Genomic DNA, 17671 nt, shown 5'->3' on the forward strand with positions numbered 1-17671 from the left:
CTTGAAAATCTCCTTAGCTCCTTCCCTAATATTTGGATTAAGCTTCCTAATAAACCTTAATTATTCTAAAATAAAAAAATAAAAAATCCCACTGGAAAATTATCCTTTGAAAAGGAAACTTAAAGCTATATATATTAATATATATAATTAAATTGCAACGCGCTAACGCGCTCGCTTCTTCTTCCCCTTTCTCATCATTGGTCTTGCACGTCACCACCCTCACGACCTCCCCCCCACTCTCCATATTCTCTGTGTCTCTATCTCTTCGTTTGAGACTACTCTCTCTCATTCATCTGCATCTCCGCTCCCATTCTGCCCCAAAAACCCAAACCCTTCACAGACACCACCACTCTCCTCCCAGATCTCCGATGCTATGAGTCGCAGACAGCGACCACCACCGGCCCAGCCACAACCCCCCGGTCCACCCTACACCCCGAACCGCCCACCCAACAGATCACCCCAACCCGACCCATCTGACCAACCCTACAACATCATCCCCATCCACAATCTCCTTGCCGACCATCCATCCCTCCGTTACCCTGAAGTACGTGCCGCCGCCTCGGCCCTCCGCGCCGTCGGCGACCTCCGCAGGCCCCCATACACTTCATGGCGGGAGGACCTGGACCTTCTCGACTGGCTCGGCGTCTTCTTCGGCTTCCAACACGACAACGTTCGCAACCAGCGCGAACACCTAGTCCTCCACCTGGCCAACGCCCAGATGCGCCTCCAACCACCGCCGGACAACATCGACTCCCTCGACCCCACCGTCCTCCGCCGCTTCCGCCGCAAGCTCCTCAAGAACTACAGCTCCTGGTGTTCCTACCTCGGCCGCAAGTCCAACGTCTGGATCTCTGAGAGCCGCCGCCAACCCTCCGCTTCCGATCACCGCCGTGAGCTCCTCTACGTCTCTCTCTATCTCCTGATTTGGGGTGAGTCTGCTAACATTCGCTTTGTTCCTGAATGTATTAGCTATATATTTCATAATATGGCTATGGAACTCAATAGAATTCTAGAAGACTATATCGACGAGAACACAGGCCAGCCTGTGCTCCCGTCTACAATGGGTGAAAATGCATTCCTGAACTCTGTGGTGAAACCCATTTACGAGACGATTAAGGCGGAAGTGGATAACAGTAGGAATGGGACTGCAGCCCATTCGGCCTGGAGGAATTATGATGATATAAATGAATACTTTTGGAGTAGGAGGTGCTTTACGAAGTTGAACTGGCCAATTGATGTGGGTAGCAATTTTTTTGTGACGACCAGTAAGGCTAAGCATGTGGGTAAAACGGGGTTTGTGGAGCAGAGATCTTTCTGGAACTTGTTTCGGAGCTTTGATAAGCTCTGGATTATGCTGATTTTGTTTATTCAGGCAGCTATTATAGTTGCTTGGGAGGAGAAGGAGTTTCCATGGCAGGCCTTAAAAATTCGGGAGGTTCAGGTTAAGGTTTTAACTGTGTTCCTTACATGGAGTATTTTGAGGTTTATTCAGTCCCTTCTAGATGTAGGGATGCAGTATCGTTTGGTGTCGAGGGAGACTTTATGGCTTGGGGTGAGAATGGTGTTGAAGTGTGTTGCTGCAGTAGTGTGGATTATTGTTTTTGGTGTTTTCTATGGTAGAATGTGGTCACAGAGGAACCGTGATGGACGCTGGTCTGGTGCGGCAAATAGGCGAGTGGTGAATTTTCTTGAGGTAGCCTTGGTTTTCATTTTGCCAGAGCTTCTGGCTCTAGCTCTCTTCATTCTGCCCTGGATTCGAAATTTCATTGAGAATACAAATTGGAGGATCTTTTACTTGTTGTCCTGGTGGTTTCAGAGCCGAACTTTTGTTGGTCGTGGCCTTAGGGAAGGTCTTGTGGACAATATTAAATATTCTCTGTTCTGGATTGTTGTTATTGCTACGAAATTTTGCTTCAGTTATTTCTTACAGATCAAACCCATGATTGCTCCGACAAAAAACCTTTTGGACAATGGGGATTTGAGTTACGAATGGCATGAGTTTTTCAACAACAGCAACAGGTTTGCAGTTGGATTATTGTGGCTTCCTGTGGTCTTGATTTACCTAATGGATTTGCAAATTTGGTACTCAATCTACTCCTCATTTGTTGGTGCTGGAGTTGGGTTGTTTGCGCACTTGGGCGAGATTCGAAACATGCAGCAGTTGAGGTTGAGGTTCCAGTTTTTCGCTAGTGCAATTCAGTTTAATCTCATGCCTGAGGAGCAGCTACTGAATGCAAGGGGGACACTGAAAAGCAAGTTTAAAGATGCCATAAGCCGGTTGAAGCTGAGGTATGGGCTCGGAAGACCGTTTAAGAAGCTTGAATCAAACCAGGTGGAAGCGAACAAATTTGCCTTGATATGGAATGAGATAATTCTAATATTCAGGGAAGAAGATATTATCAGCGATCACGAGGTTGAGCTGTTGGAGCTGCCTCAGAATACCTGGAATGTCAGGGTAATTCGCTGGCCATGTTTGCTCCTCTGCAATGAGCTGCTTCTTGCTCTAAGCCAGGCAAAAGAGTTGGTAGATGCACCTGACAAGTGGCTTTGGTATAAGATTTGCAAGAATGAGTACAGGCGTTGTGCTGTTATTGAAGCCTATGATAGTGTCAGGCACTTGCTGCTTGAGATCATTAAATGCAACACAGAGGAACATTCCATTGTCGCAATCTTGTTTCAAGAAATCGACCACTCACTTGAGATTGAGAAGTTCACCAAAACATTTAAAATGACTGCACTTCCACAGATTCATGCTAAGCTGATAACTCTGCTTGAACTCTTGATCAAACCTAAGAAAGATCTTAACAAGGTGGTGAATGTACTACAGGCGCTTTACGAGGTTTGCATTCGTGATTTCTTTAAAGAAAAGAGGAGCACGGATCAGCTGAGGGAGGATGGTTTAGCTCCTTCTGGACCCATTTCTGGTGCAGGGTTGCTTTTTGAAAATGCTGTTGAATTGCCTGGTGCAGATAATGAGACTTTCTACCGTCAGGCTAGGCGATTGCACACTATTCTTACATCTCGGGACTCAATGAACAATATCCCAAGAAATCTTGAGGCTAGGCGCCGAATTGCTTTCTTCAGCAACTCCCTGTTTATGAACATGCCCCATGCTCCCCAAGTTGAGAAAATGATGGCTTTTAGTGTTTTGACCCCTTACTACAACGAAGAAGTGCTGTACAACAAGGAACAACTTCGAACAGAGAATGAAGATGGGATTTCAATCTTATATTATCTGCAGACAATATATGCTGATGAGTGGGAGAATTTCATAGAGCGGATGCGCCGAGAGGGTGTGGTGAATGATAATGAAATATGGACAAACAAGCTCAGGGATCTTCGGCTTTGGGCTTCGTTCAGAGGCCAGACTCTTAGCCGCACTGTGAGGGGAATGATGTATTACTATCGGGCTCTTAAGATGCTGGCTTTTCTTGATACTGCATCGGAGATGGACATCAGGGAAGGATCACAGGAACTTGCCTTGATGAGGCAAGGCAGCAGCTTGGATGGTTTAAGCTCAGAAAGGTCACCATCTACAAGGAGTCTGAGTAGAGCAGATAGTTCAGTGGGTTTATTGTTTAAAGGCCATGAGTATGGAACTGCCTTGATGAAGTTCACTTATGTGGTCGCCTGCCAGATTTATGGGGCTCAAAAGGCGAAGAAAGACCCACATGCTGAGGAAATTTTGTATTTAATGAAGAACAACGAAGCCCTTAGAGTTGCCTATGTTGATGAAGTTTCCTCGGGAAGGGATGAGAAGGATTATTACTCTGTTCTCGTGAAGTATGATCAACAGTTGCAGAGGGAAGTGGAGATCTTCCGGGTCAAGCTGCCTGGTCCCTTGAAGCTTGGAGAGGGAAAGCCAGAGAATCAGAACCATGCTCTTATCTTCACTCGTGGAGATGCAGTTCAGACCATTGATATGAACCAAGATAACTATTTTGAGGAGGCACTCAAAATGCGAAATCTATTGGAGGAGTACAGGCACTACTACGGTATCCGGAAACCTACTATCTTGGGAGTTCGGGAACACATTTTTACTGGTTCTGTCTCATCACTTGCTTGGTTTATGTCGGCTCAAGAGACATGTTTTGTTACCTTGGGACAGCGTGTTTTAGCAAACCCCTTGAAAATTCGATTGCATTATGGCCATCCAGATGTGTTTGATAGGTTTTGGTTCTTGACTCGGGGAGGGCTTAGCAAAGCTTCTAGAGTGATTAACATCAGTGAGGACATTTTTGCTGGCTTCAACTGCACGTTGCGAGGTGGCAATGTTACTCACCACGAATACATCCAGGTTGGCAAGGGAAGGGATGTCGGGTTGAACCAGGTATCCATGTTTGAAGCCAAGGTTGCAAGTGGAAATGGTGAGCAAGTTCTCAGCAGAGATGTCTATAGGTTAGGTCACAGGCTGGACTTCTTTCGGATGCTGTCATTTTTTTATACTACCATTGGATTTTTTTTCAATACGATGATGGTCGTCCTGACTGTATATGCATTTTTATGGGGCCGACTTTATTTAGCCCTTAGTGGGATTGAGGCTTCTGTTTTGGCAGATAAAATTAACAACAATAAAGCACTTGGAGCAATCTTGAACCAGCAGCTCATCATCCAACTTGGTCTGTTTACTGCCTTGCCAATGATTGTTGAAAATTCACTTGAGCATGGGTTCCTTGCAGCCATCTGGGATTTCCTAACAATGCAGCTCCAGCTTTCAACTGTGTTCTACACATTCTCCATGGGTACTCGAGCTCACTACTTTGGCAGAACTATTCTTCATGGTGGTGCAAAGTACAGGGCAACTGGACGTGGATTTGTCGTGGAGCATAAGAGTTTTGCCGAGAATTATAGACTCTTTGCTCGTAGCCATTTTGTGAAGGCAATTGAGCTTGGTATGATACTCATCATTTATGCTTCCTACAGTCCTGTAGCCAAAGGCACTGTCGTTTACATACTCTTAACCATCTCAAGTTGGATCCTCGTGGTGTCATGGATCATTGCCCCCTTTGTATTCAATCCTTCTGGCTTCGATTGGTTGAAGACCGTATATGACTTCGATGATTTTATGAATTGGATATGGTACCGTGGTGGTGTGTTTGCAAAAGCAGAGCAGAGCTGGGAAAGATGGTGGTACGAGGAGCAGGATCATCTAAGAACAACTGGCCTTTGGGGAAAGATATTGGAAATAGTTTTAGACCTCCGTTTTTTCTTTTTCCAGTACGGGATTGTATACCAGCTGGGCATTTCTGCTGGTAGCAAAAGTGTCGCTGTTTACTTGCTGTCTTGGATCTATGTTGTTGTTGCTATTGGGATTTATCTTGTTATTGCCTATGCACGGGACAAGTATGCTGCAAAAGAACACATCTATTATCGGTTGGTTCAGTTCCTTGTTATTATTTTCACCATACTTGTAGTCACTGCATTGCTGCAGTTCACCCAGTTCAAGTTTTTGGATCTTTTTACGAGTCTGTTGGCATTCATTCCAACTGGTTGGGGTTTCATTTTAATTGCCCAAGTGCTCCGGCCCTTTCTGCAAAACATTATGATTTGGGAGACTGTTGTTTCGTTGGCTCGAATGTATGATATAATGTTTGGAGTAATTGTTATGGCCCCTGTGGCGCTACTCTCATGGATGCCTGGGTTCCAGTCGATGCAAACCAGAATCCTATTTAATGAAGCTTTTAGCAGAGGCCTGCAAATTTTCCAGATTGTGACCGGGAAAAAATCGAAGGTTTAATTATGATTTGAGGTAAATTTAGTCATCCATTCATTTTTGGAAGTATACGAGTTTTTCTTAATCTATTGATATATTATGTTGCGTCTATTCATGTCTTGTATGGAAACGAACATGACTATTTTTGGTGAGTGGCTGAAATTATGCTTCCTGATATGCTTCTGACATAATGATTGCTTCTGTAAATTAATGTTTGATTTTTATTTCAATTTGCTTGCAGTTAGTTTATGTGCAACCCTAGTGTTTCATGATACTTCCAGTTAGATTTTTTAGTCCATTTAGTAGAGGAATTTTGCAATTCTACTTTGTAGAGGGATTTTGCAGTTCTTCTTTGACCATCATGTTTCACTATATTTTCAGAATGGGTTAAATGAAGGAATGTCTCAAATATTGTTGTGCACCTCAAAATTTTAAAGGCAAGTTTTATAATGCAACTGCTAGACCAGCTATACCATGCATGATAGAATATTGGGCAGTCAAGAAATAACATATAAATATAATGAGAAACAAAAATGTTAATGTTGAGATGATTGTGCGGCAATACAAGAAAGATAAAATTAAAATGGACACGTTTGTAAGATGGCTGAAGTAGCACCAATTGGATATATAAAAAGAGAGAGAATCAATTATGACGGTTTCACCATGTGCAAACGACATCAGTTTTTAAAAGCATTCCTTCATTTAACCCATTCTGGTTTACTTCTGTGATGAACATCACTCCATTTTTTCTCAATTTATGCACAATCGAGCCTACCTAATGAAAGTATTCACTTTTTGGTATCTTTTCGCCCCCAATCTTCACGAAAGTAGAATTCCATATATTCAATTTTATTGTTACTTGTCTTAAACCCTCTTGATTCGAGATCTTTTCTTTAGGTTTCTAATTTGACACTTATCCTTTCTATAGTTTGATCCCTCAAACTGATATCATTGGGAAATACCATGGAAACTCATTTGGAATGTGTTTTGATAATTCATCCATTATAAAGGCAAAACGATCTGGGCTTAATTATGATCTTTGATGTAAGCCTACAATAGTTGGAAATTTACTTGTTCTTTTATAGTTGATCATACCACCGTCACAATTTCATCATAAAATTACATGTCCTTTAGCCCACAAATATATCAAATTGTAACTTCATTCTTTTATAAAACTCACCATATTAAATCTACAGAATCGTTATTGTATACTTTGTTAAATTTTTATAAACTATATGAAGATACTTTTTTTTCCCCCTAAATTATATGCAGATCTTTTTTTCTCTTTATGTTTTTTTTTTATTTTTTATTTTTGTTTTAAAATCTTCTCAGTTAATAAATAACTTCCATTATTGATTTCCCTGGCATAAATGTAAATTGATTGTTTGACATTGTAGTTTCACGTCTTAGTCACTGTCTAATCTTCAAAAAATACAGAAGTAAATTCAACCCATCACTTAAGGGGAACCCCCTAGTATTTACTTGTATAACGATTCTTCTTCATAAAGTCCTGGCGAAAGTTCTACACTGGCCATCAAGTTACTTATACGACTCTCCTATTTATTATTATTATTATTCAATTGAGACCGGCCAAATAAAGATTAGGGCACTTGCAGTACTTTCAAGCATTGTGGTATGCCACCTCTGCTCCCACTGCACTCTTTTCTCCTAGTAAATCTTTTAAATTGTGCTTATTGTCATGGATTTTTGTCCCACATCAGATCCGGATGGGGAGGGTCTTGGGCATATATGGGTTGGGTGTTAGCACCACCTAATAACTTAAGCTTTTGGGTTGGACCGCAAAGCACACAGCATGCCCAATCCTTGATCCGGTGTCACCAATCGCCCACATGGAGGTGTCCGAGTTGGGTACCAAGTCCCCCACCGTTCGGGTGGACGGATAGGCAAGGCGGTCTAACTGCAATGAGGGTGTTATGGGTTTAGGTGGGGGAGAATGTCATGGATTCTTGTTCCACATCAGATCTGGATGGGGAGGGTCTTGGGCATATATGGGTTGGGTGTTAGCACCATCCAATAGCTTAAGCTTTTGGGCCGGACCGCAAAGCTCCTGGCCCGTTACATTATGCCACTTTTAAACTATGCCACCAGTCTGCCACAGCTAAGGAAATAATTTTTTGCACAAACTAATAAATCCACAATCAGTAGTCTCCCTGTATCTCCTACAAGTGAATATCTTGGGAAGGGACTCTCCTATGCCTCGTCATAGTATCATCTCTTTTGTGTTCCACCTAGTCAGGGCGATAAGCAAGCAACATCTTTGTCTTTAATGCATCTTTGAGAACCATATTGCACTGGCAGCTTGGAATGGATTCAAATTGTGCATGTCAATTAAAAGACGTAAGAATGATTTACAAGAAAGCAAGGCTGAAATTCCCCAAATAGGCAAGCTTTAAGATTTTATGTATTATTAGAGTTAGGGGGGAATTTGAAATTCCAAGATTTGACCATTATGAGGAGAAACCTAAACCAGTTTTATAAAAGTATTATGATTTTTATAAAGCTGATGAAGTTTTTGTCTGGAAAGGGAAAATAGAATATTCCCGAGACACTCCCAAAATTGATTTTGTAGCCATAATTGCAGTCAAAGCGCTAGAATGAAATTATTAAACTCATGAGATAAATTTTCAAGGACATTGATGAATTTAAGTAACCATTTGATTTGTCTAGCATGCATCCCTTGATGCCAAAGGAATGGCTCATAATTGACCAGTCAAAGCAGTAGGAAGGAATTTATTAAATTCTTGAGATAAATTTTCATGGACATTGATAAATTTATGTAACCATTTGATTTTTATAGCATGCATCCCTTGATAACCATATTTGCATGCCAAAGAATGGCTCAAGAAGATATTTACTCTCTAAGCAATATCCAGGACCATTTCTCCAGTTTGAGCTTTGTTCCTCATGACCATCTTGCCCAATCCTTAGCTTAATTTTGCGTTCCTTGATGAGATCGTAACTGCTGGAGTCCTGTGGGATTGCAGCCTAAATGTCATTTGCTCTGTAGCCTACCAAATCACAACTTCTTTGAAGTCCTCTGATATGGTAAGTGAGTAAATGATGAGGCACATGACTGGCCATCTGGTTCCCAATTGTAGGTGATGAAATACACAGTGTCAATACTCAATACTACACTTAGTGGTGGTAGAATTGCTGCAGCTTGTTCAGATTTAATTGAACTTTTTTTAAATTTTATTTTATTTCTGAGCTACAATAAGATACACAGTGTTTACATCTTCTGTAGATGTGAGCTCGGTGAGTTTTTATTTATTTATTATAGCTTGTCTTAGACAATCTTTTACTTGGTTGTATAACTTGCAAGAAAATTGTTACAGAAATCCGATTGTAATAGTGGCCTCATTACTCATGGCCCAGAATGGTATAAAAAGATATTTCTTTAGATATAGACAAAATGTAATTATCAAAGATTGAAGAGAAGTGGAATTCTTTGTGTTCTGTCTGGAATCTGGATGGGCTACACTGTAAGTTGATGAAGTTAACATCCCTTTATTCCTTTTAGAAAACTTATGTAAGATACATACTCGACTCAATATGGCATTTTCAATTTGAGATTAGCTACATGAATCTTTGCCCCGTTTAAATTCCCCTGCCCTGTTTAAATTCCCACTTCATCAAAATTTAACCATTTATGCTACCTACTTATATAGCAAACCAAATACATTAACACATTTAGCATCCATACTTTGTAGTTCATAAACATGACACAGGCAAATTGTACCGAGAAAACTAAATAAAATATTCTTAGTCCATGAATTATTCCATAAAACATAAGCGAGCCTAATGAGGTAAGGATAGAGTTGGGGTTTAGGTTTGTTAATGGTATTTTGTTATATTTAATAAAGTACAAGGGTATTATAGTAATTTTGCATTGGCCCCACGTAGGTTTTTATCCCTCCACCCAAACCCTACCGGACATCCCCCAAAACCATCACATATGGGTCGGAGCAGGGAGGGCCAGGGGCAGGGATCTGACGGGGCTGGTCATTTCACCATCCCTAATTATGGCTACAGCTTAGTTAAACCACCTTATTGAGAATTGAGATACATGCTAACAAATATTTAGATTTTGGGAGGACTTGTGCTTTTTTTTTTTTTTTTTTAATTATAATTTTAAATTTCAAGGTCTTATATTGTTTGGCTTGTTGTCTTAAAGTGATGGACATGCTTCTTTGACTGACCTGCATAAAAGTGCTGCATTGGTCAATACCATGGAGTGCAACACGAAAGGGATAGTCTGAAAGTTTCTAATCATCATTTTTTCATTTAGAACTTGGGTACCTTGCTTGCTTGTTGAGTAGTACCGCAATAGCTTTTGGAAGAGGTGCTCTAAGTCTGAGGCTGTGCTGATTATTTTGTATGATGCATGCATCTTTTGGCATCGATAAAGATGAAACTAATCTCATGCAAGAAAATCTTTTGAGGGTGCATATATGCAATTGCTTTTGAAAAACAACTCCTAGTGGACAATGCTATGATTTTGGAAAGTTTTCCATATACTGCCATTGAGAATTGAGATACATGCTAACAAATATTCAGATTTTGGGAGGACTTGTGCTTTAATTTTTTTTTTAATTATAATTTTAAATTTTAAGGTCTTATATTGTTTGGCTTGTTGTCTTAAAGTGATGGATGTGCTTGACTGACCTGCATAAAAGCGCTGTATTGTCCAATACCCTCATGGAGATCAGCAACACGAAAGTGATAGTCTGAAAGTTTCTAATCATCATTTTTTCAGTTAGAACTAGGGTACCTTGCTTGTTGAGTAGTACCGCAATAGCTTATGGAAGAGTTGCTCTAAGTCTAAGGCTGTGTTGATTATTTGTATGATGCATGTATGTTTTGGCATCGATAAAGATGAAACTAATCTTATGTAAGAAATTTTTTTGAGGGTGCATATAGCCATATATGCAGTTGCTTTTGAAAAACAACTCCTAGCGGACAATGCTATGATTTTGGAAAGTTTTCCATAGACTGCCATCGATACCGGAGATTAATCTCTGTTTTTTGTTTGGTTGCTGACAATATATATGACAGAAGAAGCTACACCTTGGAGGCTGCGGAAGCTGAATAAATGATTGGGTTTTGGTTCAAAATTTTAAGGAACTGTTCGTTGCTGTTCATTTCACGGTTTTGAAGTAAAAAAAACCTGTTCCATACTGAAACATAACAAATATAAGGTTATATTTTTGTTTTAATTTGATTGATAGATTACCCTTGCTAGGTTGCATCACACTGCACCATGGCCATATATATAAACCCGTGTTACTTGGACGCCCGTAACTGTGTTGGGTACAATATGCGTCTAAATGTTAGATCTCCCTAAATTCTTAATTTTTAGGACGTGTACTTAGCTTGAAATGCATCCAAAACCTGGTAAGGGTACATGGACATGTCTTGTACACTTGAACACAATATGCTACATTAAAGTATAATGCATGATGCTATTATTTTTGTAAAAAATACTCATTATAATCTTAATTAAATAAAATATGGTGAAAATAGAGAAATTTAATTAACCTTTCTTTGCTATCTCATTTGAGATTTCTTCTTCCATCATCAAGATTAGAGGATCCAGGTGTCTGATTTGGGTATGTGTGCGTACATATATCCTATTTCCATACCCAAGCGGTGTAGTATCGACACCAATACATTAGGAGAATATGAGTGTCGGGGTAACACATACACAAACCACTAATTATAACCCTACTCTCCTTTTCTTCCCATCCTTCATTCTCTTCATAAATGCACGCACACTTGAACGTTGATTGACCTTTATCTCCCTCTCTTTAGCATCAACACCCTTAGCGCTCCCGATCTCTATCTCCATCTCCCATACAAAGACTCTCCCTCCGGTATCCATCTCCATCTCAGCATCTTTGTCATTTATGGTATGTTTTGGGGTTTTTTTTTCCCGTGCCATGATCATTGCATTCCTAATTTTTTTATTTTTTATTTATCCTCCTCTGCTCTACCATTTCTGTTAGTATACGTATATATACAGGCAATATTATATGTATTTTTTGGTAAGTAGCAATATTATATAAAAACATGCTATATTATCTCTATAATATCACAATATTGATTATATTAACTTTTACTTGTGTGTATGGCTTTATTATGGTGAAGTTTGGGTTTCGATTTATTTTCTTCAAATTGTGTACCAATCTTCATAGTTGTATGGCACCTGCTTCTCTTTCTGCTCACCCCATTATCTTAGACAATCCCTAGAATTGCATCAGACCAAACTGGTTTTGGACTGTTTGGATTGGTTTGGTTCTTTCTATTCTTATGGTTTAGTTTGGTTCTAAATTTCACATAGGACTGTTGGAACTGCTTTGGTTCCTATTTAAATCCGAATTGAGTCAAACCTTGTTCTCCCCTTGAATGCTTTGGTTCTATTCAGTGTGGTGGATGGGTGGATGCACAAGTTTGGAGTCCCTTATGGGATTAATTGCTCAGGGTTTTCCTTTTTCTCTCTTACGACTTGTATGGAAGTGGAATTCTGGAAACACGAGATGTTTGTTGTTTGCTTTCTCTCTAGAAATTATGGTTTGTGCCTCTACGAATATCTGGAGCAAATTTTTATCTGTATTTTATTATTTTTTAATTTTTGGTAGTAGAATTTTTTAAAGAAAAGCTGTAGGGTTGTCTTTTTCTTCTTTGCTGTTTTGTGTCACTGCTTACATGGCAAGATGAAGTTCTGCTTGAGGAGAAAGAAACAACTGGCTCATAGCTGCTTTGTTTTATTTGGTATTTGGCAGATTGAGTGGTATATAGCCTTTTGGTGTCGATGTATAACCACTTCTTTGAGACACTGACATCAGTTGTTCAAATAAAATATCAGACTGTAGTATATCCACATGCGCGTTGTTTACTTTTATATGTTTAATTGTTTTTCCTACTCTACACAGAAAGTGAAAATAAAAACAAAAGAGAGGCCTTATAAATGAAATCCTTTGCTGAAGACATGTTGGATTCTGTTCTGCATGGAATGTTGCATCAATCCCTAGTATGCTCCTCTGGTCGTTTAGTATCATTTTCTTATGAAGTTGTTTCCACACAAACCCTTAAATTATAGGTTGATGACTGAGTTGCTTTCCCTCCACTGATCTTCATCCTTGTATAAGTGTTGCACTTGATGCTAAGAGGATTTGTATCATGTTTTGCAGGTTTGATGTTGGCTTATGAGGTGTGAAAACAATACAGTTGAGAGGCTAGATTTCTGAGTACGTTGCGTGTATAATATACAGTGGATGCTGCTGTTTCCGTCCATTTTTAATTCCAGTAGGAAAGGAGCAGACGATCCGATTGATATTTCATCACTGGCTTCATCTTCCCCTAACTGTTGTAATTAATCATTTCCCATACTTAGAGTTGTAATTGATCGGAGAACATCTAGTTTGTAAGGTACAGCTCCTCACATCGATTTATTTGTGTAAAGCCGAGGTCTTTTGTAGTATATTGAGATTGTTAGAAATTTTGTTATTCTTTTGTTCGAAATGCAGCTATTCGTTTTATTCGCTACATTTTGTGAGTTGATGTTGAGGGAACAAGAAAATCATACGCTATTATTTGCTTTTGTTTAATTTTCTCTCCACATATATGTTTATATATACATCAGCTCCCAAACATTTTAATCTTCATTTCAAACGATGGTCACTCTGATCCTATCAATGGCCTTGTGACCCGTGTAGTGGATTGCAGATGAGATAAACATCAGAGTGGGGGTTACCTTTCAAATTACACCCACTGATTTTTCACCCCATGATTGGTATTATTAGTGTCTGGGTTTCGAGTTGGCTGCAATGCCACTTCTGATCAGAAGCTTAGATCAAAGTTGTTTGAAATTAATGGATTTATTAGATAACACGGTTTGTTTGGCTGAATTTGGTACCGATCATTCTAAAAAGCTGGGGGTAACATATAGTATTTGATTTTGAACTGTGCTTTTGGGTCGACTAGTTCAACCGAACACTTGAGCCGATGCATTGCAGGCTTGAACACTTCAGTCCAAGAATCATTTTCCAAACAGAACCGTGCTATTTGGGCCGAAGTGTCAGAATCATTTTAAAAAAAGAACCCAATCTTTTATAATAATAAATTCTTGTTTTATAATTAAAATAGTGAGGGCCCAATTTGCAGCAATACTAGTTGGTTTAATTTTTTGAATTTAACTTGGATTGGTGGTATAAAAGCATTGGACATATTGAGAGAAGGAATTGCCTTATTTGAAAAGCAAAATGAGTACGGAAGCCCTAAAAGCCCATTGGTCCCAATAGACACCAGGCTACCTTGCCCTGTTGGGCCGTGTTAAGTTCCCAAAAAGGCCAGCCTATTTGTTATGAGACTGTACCGACAAAGGACCCATAAGATCGAGATCGGAGGGGATCCAAACGAGGATTGTAAGATTTTATAAGATTAGCAAATGAAGTTATTTTCAAAATAAATAGAGAATATTAAACGCGACATCATCAAATTATACGTGATTATTTTGCTTTAAAAAAAAAAAGTTGTAAAAATGTAGAGATCAATTCCTTTCCTAACCCACACACATAGAATAATAATAAAATAATAAAACATGATAATTTTGCTTTCAAAAATTAAAAAAGAAAAAGAAACGTGACTCAAAAAAAAAGTTACAATAAAAGTAAGACCCAAAAAAAGAGACATTATACACGCACATAAATTCCTAAATCAGAGGGTGAATTGAATCCTTTTAATAAATTTCCCAATCAAAGAGGTGAACATCGACCAGCTAAGAAATGATCCTTGTGTGATGTATATATAATATAATATAAGGTTAAATACAAAAAATCTCCTGGACTATTAAAAAACTTGTAACTAACTTCCTAAATTATCAAAATTGCAGAAAACCCTCTGAACTATACAAATTTGTTACAGATCACTCCATCCGACGGCCGTCCGTCCAAAAATGAGCGCGTAAAACTCACGCGACAGATAAACTGATTTTTTTGGACAATAATGCCCTTCATGCATACACGCACATATATATAAACAATGTTATATCCACAATTCTTTGATTTCCAACCATTGGAGGCAATTTGAAAGAACATGGCGAATTCTGGCTTCTGATTCTGCTTTGGCTTCCTCAAATTTGGCATCTAATCTAGCTCCGGTGAGCTCTCTTCGCGACATTGCCGGCAAACCAACCTGGTTAAGGAAAGCTTTGAACTTTGGGTGGTCGAGACTTGAAAGTGAGACTGACCCACATGACTGATAGACCCAATCAGCAAGATAATCAAGTGCAGAATCAATCTGGGTCTTGCTTAGAGTTGGACCAGGCGATGATTTTGGACCACGCTTACGGTGGTGGTAGTGCTGCGAAGCAGCGGAAGGCGAAATGAGGCATAGAAATTGACGAAATTGGTGAAATTGATGACATGGGTTTGGAAAAATGATGGCAATTTTGGCAAGTTCCTTTCTTTAGATGCTCTGAAGCAGTTCTTATTTTTGCAGAGGCTTCGCCACCAGTCGCCATCAAACCCAATCACGGCCGAGCTTCATCATAACAACCCATCACTGGAATCAGCCGTCCCGAACCAGCCATCTCTACCGGCCTAGCACACCGCTGTCCGTGTTCTGAGCACCACCGCGAGCTCACCGTCGAGCTTCACCTCATCCGTCGCCCTCCCCGTTCTGAGCTCGCCGCCACCTCCATCACAGCCGACACCATCAAAGCCGAGCTAGCCGCCACGAGTTCACCATCACAGCACGCTACTCACCGCCCCAACTCTCCACGACCGAGCCAACAACCAAGCTCCCCATAGCCGGCCGATTCTTGCCCGTTGTCCATCTCCACCAACCTCGCCGGTCAAAGCTCCACCATCTGAGCTCTCTGCCATCGTCTCCACCGGCCAATTTCTCCACAGCCAAACTCGTCACAGCCGAGCCCTCCCTTGTTCGCCGGCCGCCGATTCAATCCAGCCAAGTTTTCCCCCAAATTAGCCTCTCCTCTCGTTGGCTCCTTCCTAAAATGTATACATATATATTGTTTATATATATTCCCATTAAGTATTTTGTAGTATGATGGCAAACCCCATGTCCAACAATGGTCACTGTTGGCTTCCCCAAATCAAGCTCTCCTCTTTGATATCTGTAATTTGAGTTTTGAGAGGGGAAAGAGAGAGAGAACGGTCAACTTTTGGTCAAAGGGTAAATGAGACTTTTTAATTTTTCGGTTAACTCAGTTGCCGAAATAGACTGCAACAAATTCATAATTTAAAAATTTTTTTTATAATTCAGAAAGGTTAGTTGTAATTTGGCAATAGTCATTTTGCATTTAATCCTATATTATATTAATGACACACAGTCACACTGATTCCTCCGCAAAGATATTATTCATTTGTTCATAACCCAAGCATCTTTATGCTTACGTGGTACCTTTCTATTTTTTATTTTTTCTCTCGGCACCTTTCTAATGGCAAATTTTGGAAGAATTAAACTACGCGCCAGATTTTAGGCGCCAAAATTCCCGCCCAAAACGTCAAGCACCATTACACAAATCATCTCTCTATATATATAATCGTATAACAACCAATGTAACAACCCACTCCAGTGTGTATTCTCTTTAGGTGTTTTCAGATCTAAATATATATATATAGGGAGAGAGAGATTGTTGAATCCTCCAACAATCAGCCATGGTTGTAGCCCTCGGTCCTGGTAAATTCTATGGCAGCAGCTTACCGAGGCCACGATTCTACACCGATGTGAAGCTCAACGACGAGCGAGTCGACCCACCAGTTCCCGTTCTCGATCCGTTTTTGTCGTGGGCTGAAGAAGCTCACTGGTCGATGGGCGGCCTGAGCTTCCAGCGCCACCGCCTCCAAGGCCGCATTGAAGGCAACATCAAAAGACTCCGAGCCCAACGCGAGAAGTTCCACAAGAAAAGAATGCAAACAGCCACCACCACCACCGATCAAATCAAAGGTTCAGCCAGCAAAAGTGTGACCCCATCGCCTCCTCCTGCTCCGATTGCCGCCAAGCGGAGGCGATTCATGGCTTTGATCGATGAAGATGATGACGAAAACGATATGGGTAATCGCGAATCGGAGAGTGGAAATGAAGAGAAAATTGGTGGTGAACTGGGTGGTGGGGTTGGGGTTAGGCGGAGGTCGGCGAGGAAGCTTGGCGATGATTTTGATCGGGTGGCGTCGGAGAGTGGTTTGGGGAAGAGCAAAGGAAGTCCCGTGAAGAGTTCGGGTGATGGATCCGACACGGTGGCGAAGCGGACTAGAAGTCGGAGGTCTGAGAAAGAGGATGGTGATGTGGTTGAGGAAGTCAATGGATCGAATTCCAAAGGGAAGAAGCTGAAGCGTAATGGAAAAGCTGAAACAGTTGGAGCAAATGGAACTTCTACTCCTCCCAGTGGGACTAGGACTTCACCGAGATTGGCAAGGCGTGGGTCGTCTTAGAGGTGTTCGACGAATTGTCTCTGTCTGATATGTGCTCTAATTCTGACTCCCCTAACCTAAATACAGCTATATAGGGTTTCTTTGTTAGTGTCTTCTGTGTGTTAAGTTTTACATTTTGGTTTCAACTTTAATCATGTTGTTAATTGTTCTTGAGAGTAATGGAAAATCCTTGGTTCTAATATGTCTTTTCAGAATACCCGTTATTCTCTTAATCAGAAAATGAAAGATACATATGCACTTTGTTTCATTGGATGGATGAGATTTCGCTCTCTCACTGTGTTGATTAATCAATAAATCAAAGTTGCATTGATGTTTTATGATGTTTCATGTACATAAAGATTAACAGAATTACATGGTTCTTTAATGTTTTGGTTTTCAATATGTCCAATTTTATATATTGGCAATATTGTGGACCATGAAATAACTTGAACTCACACTAAATATATGCATGAATTATGATACAAATATGCTAGCTTCCCTTTCT

At 40.2% G+C, this 17671-nt stretch overlaps 2 protein-coding genes and 1 non-coding gene across 3 annotated transcripts; all 3 read left to right on the forward strand.

Annotated features, from left to right (window-relative positions):
• The first annotated feature begins 12 nt into the window (after positions 1-12).
• Positions 13-13341, forward strand: LOC132308893 (callose synthase 12-like). The gene is made up of 2 exons (XM_059807175.1): positions 13-5749; positions 12925-13341. Exon 1 carries the CDS (start codon positions 374-376, stop codon positions 5735-5737), a length of 5364 nt encoding a protein of 1787 aa, XP_059663158.1. The 5' UTR covers positions 13-373; the 3' UTR covers positions 5738-5749; positions 12925-13341.
• Positions 3381-3461, forward strand: LOC132310921 (small nucleolar RNA J33). The gene has a single exon (XR_009482752.1). It is a non-coding gene; the product is annotated as a small nucleolar RNA J33 (small nucleolar RNA).
• A 3072-nt stretch (positions 13342-16413) lies between the features above and the next one.
• On the forward strand, positions 16414-17187 carry LOC132310049 (uncharacterized). Its single transcript, XM_059808291.1, has one exon. It carries the CDS (start codon positions 16414-16416, stop codon positions 17185-17187), a length of 774 nt encoding a protein of 257 aa, XP_059664274.1.
• Positions 17188-17671: the final 484 nt, after the last annotated feature.

The sequence above is a fragment of the Cornus florida genome, unplaced genomic scaffold, assembly GCF_030987335.1.
Source record: "Cornus florida cultivar Cherokee Brave unplaced genomic scaffold, ASM3098733v1 CherokeeBrave_3.0.0_Hap2_Chr05, whole genome shotgun sequence".
Taxonomy (NCBI): domain Eukaryota; kingdom Viridiplantae; phylum Streptophyta; class Magnoliopsida; order Cornales; family Cornaceae; genus Cornus; species Cornus florida.